Below are 20258 nucleotides of genomic sequence, written 5' to 3'. Positions count from 1 at the left end.
ACGAGCCTGAGAAATTCCCTCCTGCTTGGGCACAGAGCGCTCGTTGGACATTTCTTCTCCAGTTCTTTATCGAGGCTTCGGGGGCTGCTGTGGTTTGGGGAAAGGAGACTGTCAGCAGGGAGAGGGACTTGGGAAACAAACCACAGCACAAGACAAAACACAAAAGAAAGTGATGTTAGGGTGGCAGAACAAAGACTAGATTACAGATCCAGGAGATGGGGGAACAGGAGCAGCTAGGGAAGGTGAAGAAAGAAGTTCATAGCCGGACTGGGCGGGGGGCCTCAGGGGTGGGCAAAGGGACCACTAAAATTCTGTTACACTTTTTAGACAGAGCTGGAAATTCCAGCATGCTGATGCTTAGTAATGTCACCGCCACAATACTCTGAGGTGTGTCTTTAGTTTTCACTAAAGTATGACTTTAGTATGTCCTTTTCAAATTTTGCTTTGGATATCCAGCAGTGTTTTACTGTACTTTGGGCTAACATAACACAGAATTTTAAAAAGTTAATTAACTTAAAATAAATGTAAGCTATAAATTATCAAACTGGTTTTCACTGTGTTTTTGCTTATTAAATATTAAGTACACAGATTTTTAAAAACTTAATTAACTTACAATAAATGTAAGATACAAATTACCAAACTGATTTTCACTATGTTTTTGCTTATTAACTATTAAGTAATGGAGAGATGTCATTCACACGTATCACAATTAAGTAGTTTAGAAACATTAGAGAATCTGTAGATTAAAAATAATACTTTAATTGCAAATTGTACGTCTAAATACAGTCTCTCCAATAAAACAGGATAGCTTTCTTATAACATAGAGCAAGCTGTTTTACACGTTCTTACACATGAAGCAAATTTTTGATGATAAAACAATTCTTCATAACACTTCTGTTAGTGGAGACATTGAACTTATTCACTCTTTCGAAGCCTCAGATTTCTTTGATGAGCTGACACACTGAACTCCTGAGTGGCTCTATGTAACATCAACTGATTCATTTATTTATGTCATGTTTTTTTTTTTTTAATTTTTTTTCAACGTTTATTTTTGGGACAGAGAGAGACAGAGCATGAACGGGGGAGGAGCAGAGAGAGAGGGAGACACAGAATCGGAAACAGGCTCCAGGCTCCGAGCCATCAGCCCAGAGCCTGACGCGGGGCTCGAACTCACGGACCGCGAGATCGTGACTTGAGCTGAAGTCGGACGCTTAACCGACTGTGCCACCCAGGCGCCCCTGTGTCATGTTTTTTAAGAGCACAATCATACCCTGAGACAGTTTGATCGTTTCATCGTAGTTGAGAAACATCTATTCATGTGTGGATCCAGTGCACTTAAAGGTATTTTGGAACAAGAAACTTGGGCAGAAGGAACATTTGGGCTTTCCTTCTAGGTAAAACATTCAAGATCCCCATCAGTGTTTCACCCGTATATTTCATTGATAAAAGAGGATGAGCCCAGGAGATGAATGTATAGTTACTCAAGCATGAAAACATTCCAGTCTTTTAAAGCTGTGACCAAATCCAATCCTTAGGAGTTTAAACCATGTGGGTGCTTTATTTTTATCTACGAGGCAGGAAGTAAAAAGGCATTGACTGAGCTCTGTTTGCTTCATCCGGGGTAATTTTCTTAAAGGGGGCCATGATTTTTTTTGTTTTGTTTTTTTTGAGTAATGTCGCCAGTAAAGAGTTAACCGGATTTCACTTGATTCACTCTGGCTTATGTGATGATGAGTAATGCGAGGTTGGTAACAGCAAATTGTTGTTTATAAGCAAACATGGCATTGTGCAAACAAGCAGGCCTGGTCTCCAACTGGTTTGATTTCATGGTGGTCAGCAGCTGATCTGTGTAACATACAACCTTTCTGCCTCTCTAAATGTCAGAAGAATGACTGTTTGTTTATCTTGCCTTCTTTGCAGCTGTTTACTCTGTAATGCATTTACCTCGACCTTGATTCCCAAAGAGTGGCCCCTTTCTCCTCCCTAGCCCTGTTTACATTAGTCCTGCCCCTGGTGTCACCTATGAAATCTGTTGATTATTCCACCTGGTTAATGTTAAATTACTCTTGTAAGATGATGTGTTTGTTCATAAACACAAATGCTGGGCCCCTTGTTTACTGTACCCATGGCAGCAATCGTTATTAAACAAATATTGCTTTGTTTGCGGGGTGCGAGCAGTGGTTTATCCTGCAAGGTCTGTTTAAAAAACACACACACATTAAAAAAAAAAAAACTTAAATTGTAGAATTTTGATAAAGAAAGAAAAAGGGGAACTTGTCCCTGGAATGTGGTTGAAACAGACTTAGGTTTGCTTTTCTTATCTTTTGCTTGGATGAAGGGGCTGGAGAGATTAGCAAGTTGTTTGGTTTTTCTAAGAGATTTCCTTAGTGTAATGATATCTATGCAGTTGTTTGCTTTTTTCAGAAGGGAGAGAGCTCTCCTGAAAGGCCACTAGCTTAGTAATAGAACATCAGATGGCTACAAAACTCTTTGTGGAGCAAACAAGGACTTAGAAGGTGTAGGAGAAAAAGTCTAGTGCTATGAACAAGGCAGTCACCTTCCAAAGGTACAATCCTTGGATTTTGTGTTCTTGTGTGCGTGCGTTGGGTGTCGTTGTGTGGGCTCCATGGGATCCTGTGTGATATGTGTACTCGCTCAAGTTTGAAACGGGGAGATTAACTTTGAGGTTAACGTATTGTGAATAAATTCTCTGTGATACAAGCGGAGACATCCGTACAATTAATACACCTGATAATGTTTTTACAAGCCAGTGTTTTAATTTTTTACCTGTTATTCTCACCTGTCTCATTTTAAAATGACTTTTATGCATTCTGTCATTTGTGGTTAAGTAAAGGAGACATTGTGTCTCCTCGTTCAGCCTGATGTGTGTGACTGTTGTCCCTTGGTCACTAGGAGTCACATTAGACAATACCAAACATTAGCCTGTCCTTTGTCATGTTTTGCAAACAGCAGAGAAAACAGCTGACATCATCTTTGTTTTTTGTTTTTTTTTAAATTCTTGTTTGTTGCTGTTTCTGAATTTGTGTTGTGTTTCAATACTAGGCAGGGCCTGCTGGCATTTGCCATAAATTACAAGGCTAAAACACAGAGTGGGTTCAGGGTGGAGGCTGGGGGTAATGACCTTCAACATATTGTGGTCTTTTATATCAGGAGAAAGCCTGTTAATCTATCTGTAAGAGCAAGTTTCGGGGGGAAGTACGTATATGCATACTGAAGTTTTTGAAGGATAAAATTGAGTAATTGTCCCTTGCACGCAGTGGAGAAATCGAAGCACTGACTTCTGAAGGCCTGCATTCACTGAACGGCCGCGATGCTCTGAACATATTGTTCGCTCTGGCCGCTAGAGCGGCTAGGGGCTGGAGGCAAAGGCAGGAGATGCGTGAAGTGTCTCATTGAGCCCACCAGTCATTAATTGATGTTAGGAACCTGCTCCCGCGTATATGAAACTGTATAAAATATGGAAATGAAAAAAAAATAATAATACTCTGACCTGGTGGTTGGCCACTTTATTCCACCGGGCTATGTGTGACAGTTCAGCTGTTTGAATGTTCGGAACGATTCAAGTTTGGCCGGCCGTGTTCATTCTCAAACTTCAACTCTGGTTCTGTCACAATGCATTTTAATTAAGCTCCCTAGAACACCTGGCCCCGTCGTACCCTAAGCTGCAGAGGCTTCCTTGTGACCAAGCCAGCAGCCTAGCACAGGATTGGCAAAGCTCCTTTTTGGTCTCTGTTTCATTATTTGAGTCCGTCTGGATTAATATGCCCGGGAGTGGGTGTGCCTTCTCCTTTGTACTTCTGTTTCCTAGAGCGGCTCCTTTCTAACCTCCTTGGTTTGCCCACAGTTGCTATGATTACAGCACTTAAACTCTCGTCCACCAGGAGGGAAGGGAAACAAGACCCACGGTAGCTGACGTTCTGAAAATATAAATGGGACGTTTGTAACTTTTACAGGGGTGGGTGTCTTTATCTGCACTTATTGATGACTTACAAAGACTCTAACGGTTCGATTAACACAGTCTGTGAGAGACCCACACACTTCCTCTGAACAGGTTGCTGCCTCGGGTTTGGAATTCAGGAATTCCTTTTCTTGGGAAATGCAGAATCTTCTGTCTTTACATCGAAAGCCTGGTAGAGAAGGGAAATCATGTTTTTGTTAGGAACATTATTTTATTTACCACCCTATTCCTCTAACTCTGTTGTGAGTCATGCATTACAGGGAAAATTAAACATCCTGCTCGCCACCTTTTTCCCGTCCAGCTGAATTGAATATTAACTCTCGACCGTGGCTTTGCGTGGAGTTTTTCGTTGATTGATGATCTTTAAATTTTCAACGATTGGGACCATCCTCCTTCCATTGTGACTTAAAATGATTTAATGGCTTAAGTTAGTTTCTGAGTTTCAGAAATCCAAAATGATTAGACTTTCCAAAGGAAGTACAGGACTTAGAGTATTTTTAAAGTAGGAACATACAGGTGGAGGCCAGCACAAGCTCTTGATTTCATTTGATTGGGAGGTCGGACTTGGAGTTTTCTCCAGTGTCATTCAGTCATTTGCCTAAAAATTCAGCAGTTATGTATTTAAATCCCTACCCCAGTGGTCCCCCGTATCCACGGTTTTGCTTTCTGTGGATTCAGTTACCGGTGGTCAGCTGGTGTTAGGAGGCAGATGATCCTCCTTCCGCGGTACTATCAGAAGGATGTGTCACAACGCCTAGGTCAGACACCTCACTTCAGCTCATCATGTAGGCATTTTATCATCTCATGTCATCGCGAGGAGAAGGGTGAGTACAGTACAATAAGATATTTTGAGAGAGACCACATTCACATAGCTTTTATTAGTTTATAACATTATAATTATTCTAGTCTATTATTTATTATTGTGAACCTCTTCCTGTGCCTGATTTCTAAGTTAAATGCTATCATAGGTATGTAGGTATATATAGAAGAGAACACAGTGTATAATAGAGTTTGGTACTATCTATCCATTGGGGGTCTCAGGACGTGTCCCCCATGGATAAGGGGAGCTACTGTATATATAAGGTATACCTGAAAATATAGTTGAAAATGAAGGTTTTTTTTTAAAGTTGTTGTTAACAAAATGGAGGTGGAGAGGCCAGGAAGGGGATCGTTTTACTCCGAATGCCTCTTCATCCATTTACTTGATAAATACAGGGCACTTCCAAAAATACACAGAGAAGTGGGGCTCACCTGGGGCTCGTGTTTTACCCGAAGTGGGGCACGAGCTCACCCGATGAGGGGCTCAAACTCACGAACCGTGAGATCATGACCTGAGTTGAAGTCAGATCTGTAACTCCTGAGCCACCCAGGCACCCTTTGACTGATAAATACAAACTAGTCCCTAGCTCTTTTTTGTTCTCCTCCTTTGAACTATAAAGGTAAGAATGCTACCATATTACATTATTAACAGTGAGCCCGTTTTTCTTCCCAGACTTCTCGCCCAACTGAGCACCTGTAGCCCTGGGCTCTCCCCCTCTGACCCTCTGAGGTGTATTCAGGGCATCTTTGCCTATACCCACTCCTTTTCCCACAGCAAGCCCCGCATTTCCTTTAGGAAATGCTCCTTTAGGACACATGTACCGGGGCTTTGTGGGAGGCGTGCTCCTGGAGCTGTTTCTTTCTCTGTTGAGACGCCCAGCCTGACACTTCCATGGTATCCTCAGCCTGAAGGATTCCAATTTTGCCCTCAACTCGCATATGGCTATATAAGTAGCCTTTATTTATTTTTTTTTTGAGATGCGTTTTTGACTATTTCGTTGCTCCTGAACTTTTTCTTCCTGAGCGCTAAATGAAATTCTAGATTTTTAAAGATAGATCTAGATATTTCCAGTGCACGATAAAGTTGATAATACATAAATCATTTTTAACAACAGGTAATATGCATAATTTATGGTGTTACAGTGCTATCTTTTTGATATTTATGATGGATAATGCTCAGTTTTTGCCCTCATATTACTGCTTTAAATTATGCCACAAGAAAATTAATGAGAAAGTAGATTTATGGGTTTCATTTGTTTGTCAATTCGGAAATTAATTGGGTGTTAATTTTAGCCGTCCCTCATCAGAGCAGGACTTGAGTATGCGTACATTACTTTGCATTCATTGTAGCTTACCTCCCATTTACTGTGGGTCACTAGCTTTGCACACATTAAAATAGCCCTCCGGCTCATTCCCTTGATTACTTTTTGAACTGCCATGCATTAGAAAATTTACGCCTTTCTGTTATAATTATGAAAATTTGGTATTGGAAGATAGTGCTTTCATAACACAAGGCGGCACACTGACTTCTCTTCCTAAACTTGACCCTTGGATAGTCTTTCCGTGAAATTGGGGCCCCTGCCAGTGGGGGCAGTGGATAGACGGACAGTAGTGTCTGAAGTGTTCGTTCACAACTTGTGGGAGTGATCTCAGTGAGAAATTAACCAGCTGGTGTTACTTTTTTCTCGTATTTCATTCTTCCTCTCCCCCCCCCCTTTTTTTTCCCTTCGAGAATATGCTATGAAATCCTCACTTAGGGATAACAAATCTGCATCTTGGGGCCAGTTGTGGCCCTTCCATCCTGCCCTTTCTTCACCTTCTTCCGTAATCCTTCCACCAGTCTTTCTTCTTCTCTGTGCCTCATGCTAGGAAACATAAAGTCTCCATTCGACTTTCCTCAGGGTTGCTCTCTGCTCCTGAGTCCCTAGTTTGAATGGGAGGATTGAGAGGAAGGCGCTGGGTTAGTGTCCTGCCACCTTGCTCTTTGCCTGCTGCTGGGGAAGAAGTCCCTCAGCTGCACCTTGCTCTTTAAAACTCCTTTATGTGTATTATGTTGCCAGGTAAACCATTTGCACATTGAAAGGGAACGGTTCATTTACCCGATGAGACCCAGAAGTAAATGTATGCGTTATATCTTCATATAGACAAGTTTTTCTTCTTTCCTGATGGCATGAACGTGATGATCAGTATGGATTTTGAATCATCATGATGCAACATCAGTACTTCTTTTAGAACTAGAGCTTAGACTCACTCCCGCCTTTATTCTTGTCCATTCTGCAAACCCTGCACGGAGTCTAACCGATGATGTTCAGTGATTCCAAATTACAGAAATTCACACCGTCTCTCCATTCTTAGAGTTACTGTCTTCCTCCTTCCCTCCTTCTCATCCCTCAGTCTGTCCCTTCTTCCTTCTCATTTCTCCTCCTTCCCCTTCTCTGTCCCTCCCTCCCCAAGCCCCTTCCTCTCTTCATTTCCCTCTCTTCCTTTCCAGGAGCTTCTCTTAGCTCTTCAAACGCATTCCATTTTCCTTCTTTCATGGCACATGATGAACAATGAGAAAGAGGATCTTTCCTTTCGGATAGGAGGAGAACCACGTCATCTCTGGCATCATTTTCCTAAAAAGTGATTTCACCATTAACTTCTCTTCTCTTCTCCCCATAGAAGTAGAAATACATTTTACGAAACTATGTTTAGTTTAATTTACACATCCTTTCATGAACAGACCAAGTTCTTTAAGGGCATTTATTCTGCTTCATATAAATAATTGATCAGCCGAGTTAATTTACTTCTGCCTGACTTGGTCAACCTTAATTAACTGCCCTGGAATCGAGACTGAACTTTTTGTTAGCTTAAAATCTTTCACAAGCATATGATAACAAGGGCTTTGTTTTCCCTAAATTTTCAGCATCAACACTGTAACCAAGGAAATAATCATAATAATAAAGCATTGCTTTAATTTACTATAAATACATTGGCCTGGACCTTATGAATTTTCCAGAATACTTCCAGAGTATGCTCTGTTGGCAACGACAATAAATAAGCTTGCTAAACTCTGTTCTTACCCCTTTCTGCATGTTCCTTCAGCACAAAAATCGATCTTTTGAAGTCAGTAGCGCTGTCATGTTTCCAGGCAAGACACGAAGTAGCCATTCTGGCTGCTTAAGCTTTCTGACATCCATATGATTGCAGCATCAGCCTGCTTAGGGTTGTGGTGAATGGATCCTATGTGACTTAAACAGACCCAGCTCATTCAGAGGAAGCCAGAGGAGGATTTGTCTTTGCGTCTGGAGGGGCTTGTTGGTGGCTACGGGGTGGTCGTGTCTTCTAGGTACATGACTTCATGTCCATGCACTTGGGATGATTGTGGATCATTTCTTGTTCTCGATTCGCTGTGGAGCAAAGCAGTTCGTTGGGCACAGGGAGTCCCAGAGGGAAGTGGAGGTTATACAGACTGAGGGTCTGTGACAGGTTCCCTCTAAGAAAAGAGGGTTCGGCATTAGAGAACACACACGCCTCTCCTATACGTTGACCTGCTTTCAGATGTGATGCTCAAATTGTAAAACTCAATAGAAGAAGACAAATAACGTTGTTTGCTAAAGAATGCTGACACTTTCATCTTGGTATTTTAATGCTTTTCTGTGTCCACCTGCCAGCTTCCTACTGTCTTTGTGGGGATTAGTTTTCTTTTCATCGATTTACTAATTCACTGCCCTGCACAGGACTTTGCAAACGGGGAATTCTCTGGCACTTGTCGAATGGACAGATTCATGTCTGAAATGGGAAATTATTATGGCTGCGTCTTTTCCTTGACCTGCTGAGCTTTAGTTTTCTTATCTGTAAAATGGGGATAAACTTCACCTGCCTTTTCCTCCCTGATGGACTCGTTACGAGTTTGAAAAGTACCTCAGAGAGCCTTGTAGTTTGTGAAGTGCTGTACAGACATAAAGCCTTATTAAATGGCTTGGAACATTCCATAGAAAGAAGTATTGCCAGCCCAGATATTGTTAGAAATGTTCTTAGACATCGACACTCCTAATTTTTCACATGTGCTTTTCAAAAAGCTGTTTTCTCCTGATTGGTGTGGGAGATTATGGGAAATTTTAAATCTTGCAACCTACATACTACTGTTAGCACTTGACTAATTAAGGACATCCTCAGACCAAAATAATCCTTTATGCAATTTCGGTCCCAATGCCTGCACTCTCACAGACCCGATTTGCAAGCCAAGTTGCTTGGCTCGATGCCTGCAAAACTTCTCCTGGAGGACTTGGCAGTCTTCTTAGAACTGCGTAGAGCAAAACCTTCTCATCAAATTGTGGATTGGAGATTGTTCTTAATCCACCCACCACCACGGTGTCAAACCAAGGAAACAGAAGCAGGGCCAGTCTCTTAGACACCTGTTCTGAGGTCAGGTGTCCTGATGGCCACAGGCTTTGAAAGCAGTCTTCTTCCTGTATCTCTGCTCCCCGGGGACCTGACATCTGGCTAAATATGCCCCATTTTCTGAGGGCAGGTAGAGATTTTATAGTAAGCAGTGTTTTTGTCTTTTGTCTTTGACTCCCTATTCCCTGATATGAAATGTACAGGCCTTGCAGAAAGTTAAAAAAAAAAGTTTCTGTTTTTTCTTTAGGTATGCTTGTGACATACCCTAAGAATTCAGTGAATTTCCTTGTTAACTACTGTTAAGACCACCATTTTCTCCCTTAAATACCTAACCACTGTCTTTTCCTTTGTTTCTATACAAATGGGCATGTTTGTGAAACAGAAACTGAAACATTGGAGGGGGGACAAAAAAAAAAAGCCTCGCTGTGACAAATTAATTCCTTTTTTGGCAACGAACAAGGTGCTCGCACGCCTGGTTCTTATATCTTAGAGAAACTTTTATTTGTATTTTTGATAGATTTTATGCTCTGCGGACAGTAAGGATATGAATGCACTCTTTAAAGGACTCTCATTACTGGAAAGTCTGATCTAAGGAGAAGAGAGTGAATCAGCTGTTGCTTCTGACTTTGTTTCCCACCTGTTAACAAAAAATGCCATTCTTAATCCCCCTCAGGACTGAATTAACTTTAAAAAATAAGGCCTCTGGGTTTATGAAGTTTGTACTCAAGTTGGATCATACCACGCACTGAAAGGAAATGAAGAAAGATGTCAGTTTTTCTGCTTTTAATTTTTCATTAGATTTTCATGGAAGTCTATAGAAAAGGGATTTAACCCAACCTCTGGCAAGAGGGTAGCCTCCGGTAAAGATGTCCCAGGTATTTTAATTTCCCTGTTGTCACCTATTTCATGTGGAGGGGAGGAGTCTGTGACGCTGGTTAATAATATTGTCTTTCCATGATGCAAAAATATTCGCGTTGGAAGTTTTCAGCCCTTTTATCCGAGGTTGGTATTTCACATTAAAGTTTTAATATTCAGACATTTCTCAGCTCTGATGTTTGAACTGTCAAGCCCTTTAGTGACTGTTGTTTTTCCTCTTCAAAGTCCTAGTCTCTGAATTTGGAGTACGACCCTGCCATTTCCATTGTTTGCTCCCCACTGCACCTCAGCTTTAGGAAAAGATATGGTTAAGAACTTTGACACCAGACTGAACTTGTTTAAATCTTGATTGCACCATAGCTAGCTGAGATTTATGCTGGGCAAATGAAAATAGTTCTCAGGGAGCCCTAGTTTTCTCATGTGCAAACTAGAGATACCAGTTGCATTCAGAAGGAAATTGGTGAATATACATAAATCAGCTGCAGGAGGGCTTGGTCCAACACTGGTGATCAATCGATGGTAATAATTGGTACTAGTAAATATTATTCTGTATCTTTTGTCATCATCAGACGCCTTTGCTGAGAGCTGAATTGGCTGCCTAGGAGAATGGTTTTGTACCTAGAGAGTAACTGGGCAGAATGTGGACTGTATTTGCATGCAGTTGATATCCTCTGGGTACTTACACCTTGTACTATATATATATATATATATATATATATATATATATATATGGTGTTTTATATATATATATGGTGTTATATATATATATATATATATATATATATATATGTGTATATATATATGCTTTTTATTAGACATTTGTACTTTCAAATTCAGACTTTTCTTTTCCTGGCCTGCCTAGGCCAGATTTTCTCCAAAGTAAATATAAGAAGGCCCAGACCTTTCAGGCCTTAAAACCAAACTCTAGAGGTTAGTAATCCAGCATGAGAAACACCTAACTTTGAATGGGATTTCTTAGGACAATTTTAACCATAGGACAATGATCAGAGTCTGAATTTATTTGGCTTCTGAAAAGTGGGGATTTTTTTTCTCCCTCACCGTGGGCTATCTTACTGGAATGGCCCATTTTGAAGACTTTTCAGTACCTGAATGATTCCGAGGAGTACGAATCTTTAAATGTTCTTCGGCTTTTGACCCCTAAGGGTTTTCAGCTCGAATTACCTCGGGGGGGGGGGGGGCCTCCCGGGGGTGTGTGTCAAGTCTTGATAGACTGAAGTTGGAGAAGATTCCTCCAGGAGTGTGGCATCCCCCCACAGAGCCCGCACGTAGTAAAATTTAACGTTACACCTAATATGCTGCCTAGAACGACTTTCTGGTTTTTGAGCAAAACATCGAGATACAGTCACAGAAATTTAACCATAAATCCTGAATTCACCCAGAAGTCTTCCCCCCACCCCAAGGGGGAAAAAAGCCTATTTAAAGGACCGCTTACAACTAAAAGTTGAAGTTGGCCCGACACCTCCGTCCCCCCAAACCAGGGGACTCAGCCGCTGGCAGGGCCACACCGAGTGAAAGAAAATGACAACTGTTTACGGAGTTTGGCAGCGTGGAAGGAAGGCAGGGCCCTTCCCCTGGTGCACAACAACTGTTTTAACAGCTGCTTTTTTCTTTCTCCCCCCCCCCCCCCGAAAATCCCTCTCTCAGGTTTTTGAGTCATGATGCAAGAATCTGGGACTGAGACAAAAAGTAACGGTTCAGCCATCCAGAACGGGTCAAGCGGCGGCAACCACCTGCTCCCGTGCGCCGGGCTTCGCGAGGGGCGGTCCAACGGGGAGACGCCGGCCGCGGACGCGGGGGCGGCCGACCTCGCGCACGTGCAGCAGCAGCAGCAGCAGCAGGTACTGTGCCCGCGCCGCGCGCCCCCGGCGCCGCCCGCCCACACGCCCGCTCCCCTTCCGCGCTCGCCCGCTCGCACGGCTTCGGGCCCGGCCTGGCCGGCCGCCTGGCCGTCAGCGGCACCTAGGAGCCCGCCCGTGGGCCCGAGAGGCCGCTTCTCCAGTCCTCGGGAGTCCAGTGTTAACCGTTGTTAACAGTGAGATGGAGTGGACCCCCCCCCCCGCCCCCACCCGCCACCCCGGCACCCCTCCCAGCCCGAACTGTGTGCGCGTGAAAGGTGCCCTCCTTGCGATACAGTGGATCTTTTGGAGAGATGGATTCCCCGTGCTTGAAGGAACAGGAATAATAATAAACAGGCGTATGAAGCCTTGTGAAGAAGGGCACAGAATAAGGGATCTAAGATTGAGTAGGTGAATAAGGAGAATAGAGACAGACGCAGGCAGGCATGGGTAGATAACAGGGGAAACACAGACCTAAGTGGAAGAGATGGCTTCCTGCTACCTGTAGCATTTAGGGGTGCGGGCCGCTGACGCATGTGGCTTGTGTACATGTGACAGTTGGTATGTGGCTAGATCCTGTTAATGTTTTCAGTGACCTTATTGGTGGCTCCCCAAAATACATATAAATTGGGACATACTCATTCTTGTTACATCCTTTGAAGGCATGTCAGCGGTTATGATTCAATATTTCCAAATGGTAAAGGCGACCCAGGAAATGGTGTTGTGTGGCCAAAGTGTGGAGGGAAATTCAAATCAGTAAATAGCATCCACTCGAGGACAGGATTGTTTCCCCAGCGTCTCTTGGAATCAGGAAGTATGATTTATTTTTGTTAATAATGGATTGTTTTTGTTCCATCCTAGTCCTTGATTCGTTTATTCAGTACGTAGTTACGGTGCCTTTGCAAAAAGCTGGAAAAAAAATGATATGTCTTTGGGCCTTTCGGAAAGAAACAGAAATCGTTGGGGGATGAGGAGGACGAGGAAGGTGAACCTTTTCTCATACTATTTTCTTGGAATCTGTATCAGACAAGTAGAAGGGAATCCCTTTTTGTATTAGATTATATAGCCTTTGACAGACTCTCAACGTGTTTTGTTTTCTTCTTGCTAAAAATTTTTCAAAATACATAGAATCGTTACATAGAAGTTAGTGGCATCGATGTGAGACCATGGGACCTGCCGGGGGCAAGATAGACAATAGAGAAAAGAAAAGGGAACTGACAGACAAGCTGAGGTCTTAATTCAGAGGGCTTCGTCTGAGTGACTTGGCCTCTCCCACTGGCAGTCCACACCGTCTGTGCACGTACCTTGGGCATCCCATCAGCTGGGATTCATGATATATGTTGTCTGTAACGTTTATGCACTTAAATGAATGCAAATGGCTGGATTCTAACCACAGAGTTTCGCAAAAACTATGCTTAAATGGTAGAAAGGTATCCATGGATGTGTGTGTATCATTCACGTGGTGTTCTCATATTTTTGGTTATATTGAGAAGGAACAGTTGGTATTTTGGAGTGCCATTTTCTATGACCTTGCCCTACAGAGTCCAAGATCGCCTGGTTCATCATGGAGCAGCTGAGGTGGGGCTCTTGACCTATGTGGTGTGAACCCCACATACTTAGTATTTAAGGCACATTAAATGCATGGGAAATTCACTTCTTCAGAGTTTTATATGAAGAACTGAAAATCATTTACTGTCTTAAAGTAGTAAGTCAGCCAAAATCTCTACATCTATACCATCAACACACACACTCACACACACACACACACACACACACACTCACACACCCCTACACCGATAACAGCAACAACACATTGGCCTCATAGACAGTATTGAAAGTGCATTTTAACAGCATCTTCCTTAAAAAGCATCAGTAAAAATTATTCACATCTCTCCTCCTTATCTTGTCTGTGACCACTTTGAAAAATAGGCTGCTCTGTGTTATGGGTGTCAAAACCTTTGACTGTACTTTGAGACTCTATGTAAATACTTTTTGTAACAATTTTCCTTTTATTTGCTATTGATATGATTTAGGAAGAAACAAAGTAGTTGGGTTTATCATTGTGGCTAAAACCCCACATGTTGTGGTTCACAGGCCTTTTCAGTCTTGTAAAATAAAATACCGACAGCTGTGCGACCCCTCTGAGTGTACAATGAGGTTCTTAACAGGTTGTCGGAGGACAAGAAAGTCTGTAGACGAAATGAGAAAAACACTACAGGGTTGAAAAAGTTTCGCGGGACTATCACCGTGTCTTTCCAGCCTAAAAACTGCAACAATGAAGCCCTTTTGAGAAATGTGAGGGTCCGCGTGATGGACTCGGGTTGTTTTCGTCATTCTTATTCTACAGGTTTTTACTTGAAGTGCGAATCCCAGCAGTGAGAAAATCACAGCCATGCTGAATTCATTACTGCGGTAGTCACACAAAACCACGGATAAAATTTCAATAACTGCAGGCCACAGTTGAGTAAACAGTTGCACTGAAATTTAATTCCTGTTGACTTTTCCCCCATTCCTCGCCAGGGGCACATTCTGATTCTGTAGCACAAAGACAACAGGGGTTACAGCTTTGATTAATGTAGGACAGTGGAAGAGAATTAGAACTGTAAGATATGTTAGAAGTCCATGGAACAAAAAGATGTGGCTTAAAAGGGCTTGGTATGAAAATGAGTTAATTATGCTGTGTGTAACACTGAATGTTCTAGGATTTTCCAGTTGCACCAGTGCAATCGTTGATGATGTAGGGAGAATTTTTACCTAGTGCCAGGACTTTAAATAAATGCAAGCCTTTCCATGTTTGATTCTTATTACCAAAGATAATTACAGATGATAGCAAGTGCCCTTTCAGAATGGAGAGCTTTCACACAGATTAGCTGTGGGAGGAGTGACTTCTAGACTGGGATTGGTCTGTAGGTTGGCTAAATTAGGTCCAAACAGGATAGTTTTAAAAAAAAAAAAGTTCATAGCTGACAACCTCGAAAGGTGGCGGGAATCTGGCTTTTCCATCTTCTCTTGAAAAATCAGAAGATCTGGTGACCAGAGAGCAGGATTCCTACAAGGGCAACAGTTGTTCAAGGATGAATTGGTCCTCAAGTCAGGGAGCCTGCAGCCCTCCAGTCCGCCCCAGCTCCCATCTAGCAACAACGCTCCTTCGTGGCCCTTTAGGCCTTGGAGTTGGTGGTTCTGTGGGATGCCATCATCACTCAGAAGCCATCACCCAGGGAGAGGCGCTGCCGTTAGCTGGCCGAGTCCGCCAACAGACTCCCAACCGGTCCTCCTTCCTCAGAACTAGATGTATTATCTCTGTACTGTTTCAAGTCGACTTCTGTCCAGGCCATGAAACTATTAGAACAATAGTTTTCTAATAATGTAATTTGATAGACTTTCTGAACATTTCTTTTAGCCACTGGGTAATTCTTCACCCGATACCATAACTGCCTCTTATTTCCTATTATGCCTTCCCCCCATCCCTGGGTCTGTAAAAGTTCCGTATCGGAGATGCACTACTCCATTAGGAAACTCGGCAACAAATACTATTACCAATTACTAAAGTTTTTTTTTTTTCTCCTAAAGAAAGGATTTTAAAATGTCCAGAGCAATTTCATAAACTGTGTGGATTAATGCGTTTTAAAAGTCTTGAATTTTAGAAAGCAGAATTTTATTTCCATATTGCTGCAAATGAGAGCTTTTTCAGATAAGCATATTACATAGAGCATAATGTTTAGAAGTTTCTCCATATACAGCATATGCTGTCAGGTCAATTAACAGAATGCATACTAGAAAATGTTTATTCAATAAAAATGAATAGCTGTTAAATAAAACAGCTATTTCTTAACAACATTCCATTTAATGATGGGGTTTTTTTTTTGGGTACCACCTGGCAGTTTTATTGTCTGAAAATCAGTATAGAGAGAGCTTTGGTTGCTGTGGTTTTGAGGTGTGGCCATTGTTTTATAGGAGGAGGGCAGTTTAGAAGTAGTCTGTGAGAAAAACGTTAAAAAATAGATAAACCACATATGGGAATTGAATATGGATTCTTCAGAGAGTGTGAGTCAGGGAAGTATTTGTTTCATCCATTGACATTGGTCCTTTGACATTTGGCATGAGGGTTTGGGCCTTTTGGCCCTAAAGATGCATACATGCCATCAACACATGTGTATATGTACATGTTTCCTGTTAATAATGTAAAAGAAAGAAAACATCGAATGAGCGCTGAGGGGTTAAGAGAGATGTAAAGGGCATGTATCTTCTGAAAGAAACGTCGTGAGAGGGAAGAAGGATCTGTTGGGTCGTGTTTTGCCAGTGAGTCACTGCACAGGGCCAGAGAAGCTCCGAGAAACAGCGTGAGTGTGAGAGAGCTCAAGAAGGAAATCTGGCTGTGGACATTCACAGGGGATGTGGAAAATACAGTGTCAGAGAGGCACGGGAGAATCACGAGTCGACAGCCTGGGGTCCTCAGGACATGAGAAACCAAACTGTAATGACCAGAGTGTGAACACTTGAGGCTAAACCGTTACAGGACCATTGAGAATTCCTCTCTTGACTTGCAAAATGGCAGAGTGAATTTCTCCTTCATTTTGTTCTTGTTACTGAAATGACTAGTGGGTACTGAGCAAAAGAGGGCCGTTGTCCTGCCAACATTTTTCAGATTTCAGTGCCTCTGTGAAAAACAGCGCCTGGAAGAAGTATCTGTCCGTGTTGGGATGGGCGGTGAGCTCGCATAAAAGAAAACATTTCTGTGCTTCTCATTCTTCCCCATATTCCTTTGTGGGAACAGTGCTGCCTTTACAGTGGCCATCACTCTCCTTGTTCCTCCCTCTACACAGGGAGGCCCAAGTGATTAGCTGTGGATTGGTCTGAAGGCCAGGTCGCAGTGGCCACTTGGGCCTTACCGTTCTTCTCTTTGCAAAACGTTGTTCTATTAACATTGTTAGGAATGCCCCGAAGTGGCCTTTTGCACTGTAGCTGCCAGGGACTGTGTCTGAAAGGAGGGTCTTTTGATGCCATTGGAAGGGAAAAGATAGTCAGCATTTCTGTGTCCGACCATGGAAACTTCTGGAAGGGAGTGTAGAAGAAGGTATTATTAATATTTCTTAAGTTCCCTCCTTGGTGCAGGTACTGTGATACGGGCTAGCCCCTTCCTTCACCGGTGGGTGAAAATTCAAACCCTCATTTTAAAGGGCTCACTCTACCAAGATATATTCTTGTTTGAACACAATGTGGAGTTCAAATATTACAGAAATTACTGATGATGAAAAAGGTAGAGTAGGAATCAGGGCCACCAAAATGTTAGCGCAGACCACACGAACAAATTGAGATAAAACTGAGACAGGGATTCAGATAATTGTGACCAATAGAGAAAATGCTGCCCCAACAGTAAGAGATTCCCCCCTTTTCTCAATTCCTTTTTGTGGCTATTTCTGGAAAAGGCCTTTTTCACCCTGAATGCTAAATTTAGTTTTCTACTCCGTGAGTTTGGACCTCCCTCTCATCAAAATATTGTCAAAGATGTATGTAACTTGTGATGTGAGCCCTGTATGAAATCCTTTCAAGTTTCGATTACTAAACAGTTGTGTGTCATTAATTTCTCCGCTGAAAGTTAAGCTGGCATGAGAAACAACAAAAAGCAAGCCATGTGCGTAAGAGAGCCTGGGAATAGAACCCCAGATGCCACATTTCATCATGAGAGAAGTGTACCCTCTGGACTTTAAGCTGAGGCGTCACTACTTTGAGCAGGTAATTTTAAGCCCTGACCTGTGAGCCAATAATAATAATAATAATAATAATAATAATAATAATAATAATAAACAGCAACAACAACAATAATGCCACCACCCTCTATCTTTTGTCTGATCAGAAATCTCTTTTTGAACTTTCTGGAGGTGTGACTTTAATGGTAATTTGATGACAGATTAGCTAGCGTTGTTTTGCACAACTGGCAGGCTCCTATCTGTTCTCTGAAGGCAAGGAACCTACTTTGCTGTTTTGCAACTGCTTGTGCTTATTGACAAGTGGTGCTGACCAGGCAGAATTGGTATGTTTGTATAATGTAAACCTATAACTCCACTGATGGAGTCAAGTGTCCTTTTAGGTAGCGCATAGATTACTTGATAAAAAGGGTTACGAGGTGACTGCTTTTATGACAAAGTAGAATAGCAATATAAATGCGAGTGCTAGATGGAGCCACCAAAGGGAAGTTTATACAGGGAATTGAACCCCCTATTAGAAAGTTTCTTTTCATCACTTGGTCTTTGAACTCAAATCTATTGTAATTATGAAGTGTTACTTGTAACATTCCAGAGACCCTTCGCTAAATACCGTGTTTGATTTGCTTCAGAGAAATACAACCACATTTTTTTTTCCCTTTCACCTCTGCAAGAAAATGTGGCGGAGAGAGTTTCACGTACTCACCTGGCCTCAGCTTTGTTCCACGTGAGCTAATAAACGTGCTGCCCTGGAAAATACCTTGTTAACCTTGTCTCTTACCTTTGGAGTTCTTGAAATTCATTTGTTCATTTGTTGCACCTTCTTTGATTTGACGGACCTGCGTGGTGCGTGCCTGTGTGTAAGGAGTCAGCACAGATGCCAGCAAAGCAAATTTGGGGTACAGCCTGAAATGCAAGGATGGGAGCTTTGGGAAGGTGGTTCCAAGGTTATCTGGGGTCAGCTTGCTGGAGGTTTGGGTTTCTACAACGGGGGAGGTTTCTAAGCAGTGAAGAGAGGCCATTCAAGGGGAGGGGTGCTGAAGGTAAATTAGAGGGTTGGGGCTGGCCTGGCTTGGAAGCAAAGAGATCCCTGAGAGATGAGTGGCATCCACAAGGCTCTTGCAGTTGGTCCAGAATTTAGTCCTGGGCACTAGACCTCGCCTCATTTCATCGAGGGCTTGCTTTTACTGATCACCCATCCCCCCTTGCCCTTGCATTTCTCCTCCTACGTTTGAATCCCTTGGTCGGCTGTAAGCCCCACAAGGGCAGGGATGGCCCTTCCTCATTCCCTGGTGTTCCCCAACGCACAGCACAGGACCTGACATAGAGCAGTTCTTTGACAGACTCCGGGAGTGAATGAAATAGGAAGAGAAGGGAAGGCCGTGGCCACAAGAGAGCGTTGAGGGGCGTGTTAGAAAATCAACAGGGCCTTTTGAATTAGATGTGAAAACATTGAGCAGCGGCAGTTATGAGGGGCAGGTCACCATTTCCCATGTGAATGACTGGCAAAATGGTGGCATCAGGGAACAGAAGAGAAAAAAGGGCATCGAGGAGAACCCATGCATGTTCCTTTCCTACCTGTCACTGTTTGGTTATTGTGCTATGATAAAGCCCAAACATAATTTGTAAGAAGGGAATGGACTTATTTTGGAAAGTTCTTTTTTTTTTTAAGGCTATTTAAAACAACAATAACAACAACAACATCTTCTTCTATCACTAAAACTCACTATTTTGATTGTGTATGTTTATTTGTATTTATTTGCATCAAGCATTTTCCCTTTAGCCTTTTGCCAGGTACTAATGAGTATATCTTCCAAAAGTCACACGGGAAATGCTGATAAACCGCTTGTGTCCCTATTGATCATGGGACAGACTTAATCTCTTTTGGAGAACAAAACTACAAAGTTAGATCTTTGATAAAGTCTCCTTCATATTGACACAAGCTTCTTAGAATGAATTTGTTTTTTAAGGTGAAAGGGGGTGTATGTTGTGTTTCTTTTGTTGGAAAAATACAATGTGTCCTTATTAGGCAGCTGGTGTTATCAGCAGACTCATTGACGGGGTGTAGATTCAACTGCTTAGGGATGTCGGGGCCTTGTTTGTGTGTTTAAGTTGAGCCCTGGATAGAGGCAGATGGGGGGAAGGAAGCTCTGTTGTCTTTAATCCTTCTGTGAGAATGTCTCCAGTCTCTTCTGCCTAATAGGGGTAGGATTTTGTAAAGGTGGTAACCCTAAGGTTCTCCTTGAATTAACCCTTTTTATCCCTATTTTTAGACTGCTCCTTTTCAACTGTACCCAAAATAAAATTAACTTCCTGACATAGATTCGTCTCCCGCAAAGTTTCTCCAAGTAGACTATTTGTCACACAGTTCATCATCCACACAAGCACAAGGAATCGTCAGTATCACCACTGCTTGTCAGAAGAGGCGAAGTGGCAGCTGGTCCAAAATCCGTGTTTTTATCACTGTACCTTCTCCTCTCACCCCCAACTCCCCTGTCTCCACGTTGAAGGGAAGGTGACATGATGTCTTCTGAGTCATTCAAATCCAATAACTTTTAATCTGAAGGTTAAGTAGTGAGATATAAACTAAGAGATGATAATATCAATTTTATGTTCACTGAAGGGCACAATATACCTCTTTCT

General features: G+C 42.4%; 1 protein-coding gene and 2 long non-coding RNA genes across 8 annotated transcripts in view; 2 read left to right on the top strand and 1 right to left on the bottom strand.

Annotated features, from left to right (window-relative positions):
* The window catches only part of FOXP1 (forkhead box P1), a 509316-nt gene that overhangs the window by 257762 nt on the left and 231296 nt on the right, over nt 1-20258 (top strand). For all 5 annotated transcript variants that reach the window (XM_045053185.1, XM_023249951.2, XM_023249952.2 and 2 more), the window contains one exon: nt 11723-11916. In XM_045053185.1, the coding sequence (XP_044909120.1) occupies nt 11734-11916 (183 nt within the window). In that variant the 5' untranslated portion in view covers nt 11723-11733. The remainder of the gene's footprint in view (nt 1-11722; nt 11917-20258) is intronic.
* On the bottom strand, nt 3513-11727 carry LOC109496638. Of its 2 annotated transcripts, XR_002152831.3 has the most exons (3): nt 11511-11727; nt 7861-8187; nt 3513-4148 (listed from the first exon to the last, which is right to left on the bottom strand). It is a non-coding gene; the product is annotated as an uncharacterized LOC109496638 (long non-coding RNA). The 2 variants fall into 2 exon arrangements; XR_006594802.1 differs by lacking the exon at nt 11511-11727 and having other exon boundaries at nt 7861-10802.
* On the top strand, nt 11927-18383 carry LOC123384126. The gene is made up of 2 exons (XR_006594804.1): nt 11927-17646; nt 18290-18383. It is a non-coding gene; the product is annotated as an uncharacterized LOC123384126 (long non-coding RNA).

The sequence above is a fragment of the Felis catus genome, chromosome A2 (genome assembly GCF_018350175.1).
Source record: "Felis catus isolate Fca126 chromosome A2, F.catus_Fca126_mat1.0, whole genome shotgun sequence".
NCBI classification, from domain to species: domain Eukaryota; kingdom Metazoa; phylum Chordata; class Mammalia; order Carnivora; family Felidae; genus Felis; species Felis catus.
This window is presented reverse-complemented; position numbering and strand designations above follow the sequence as displayed.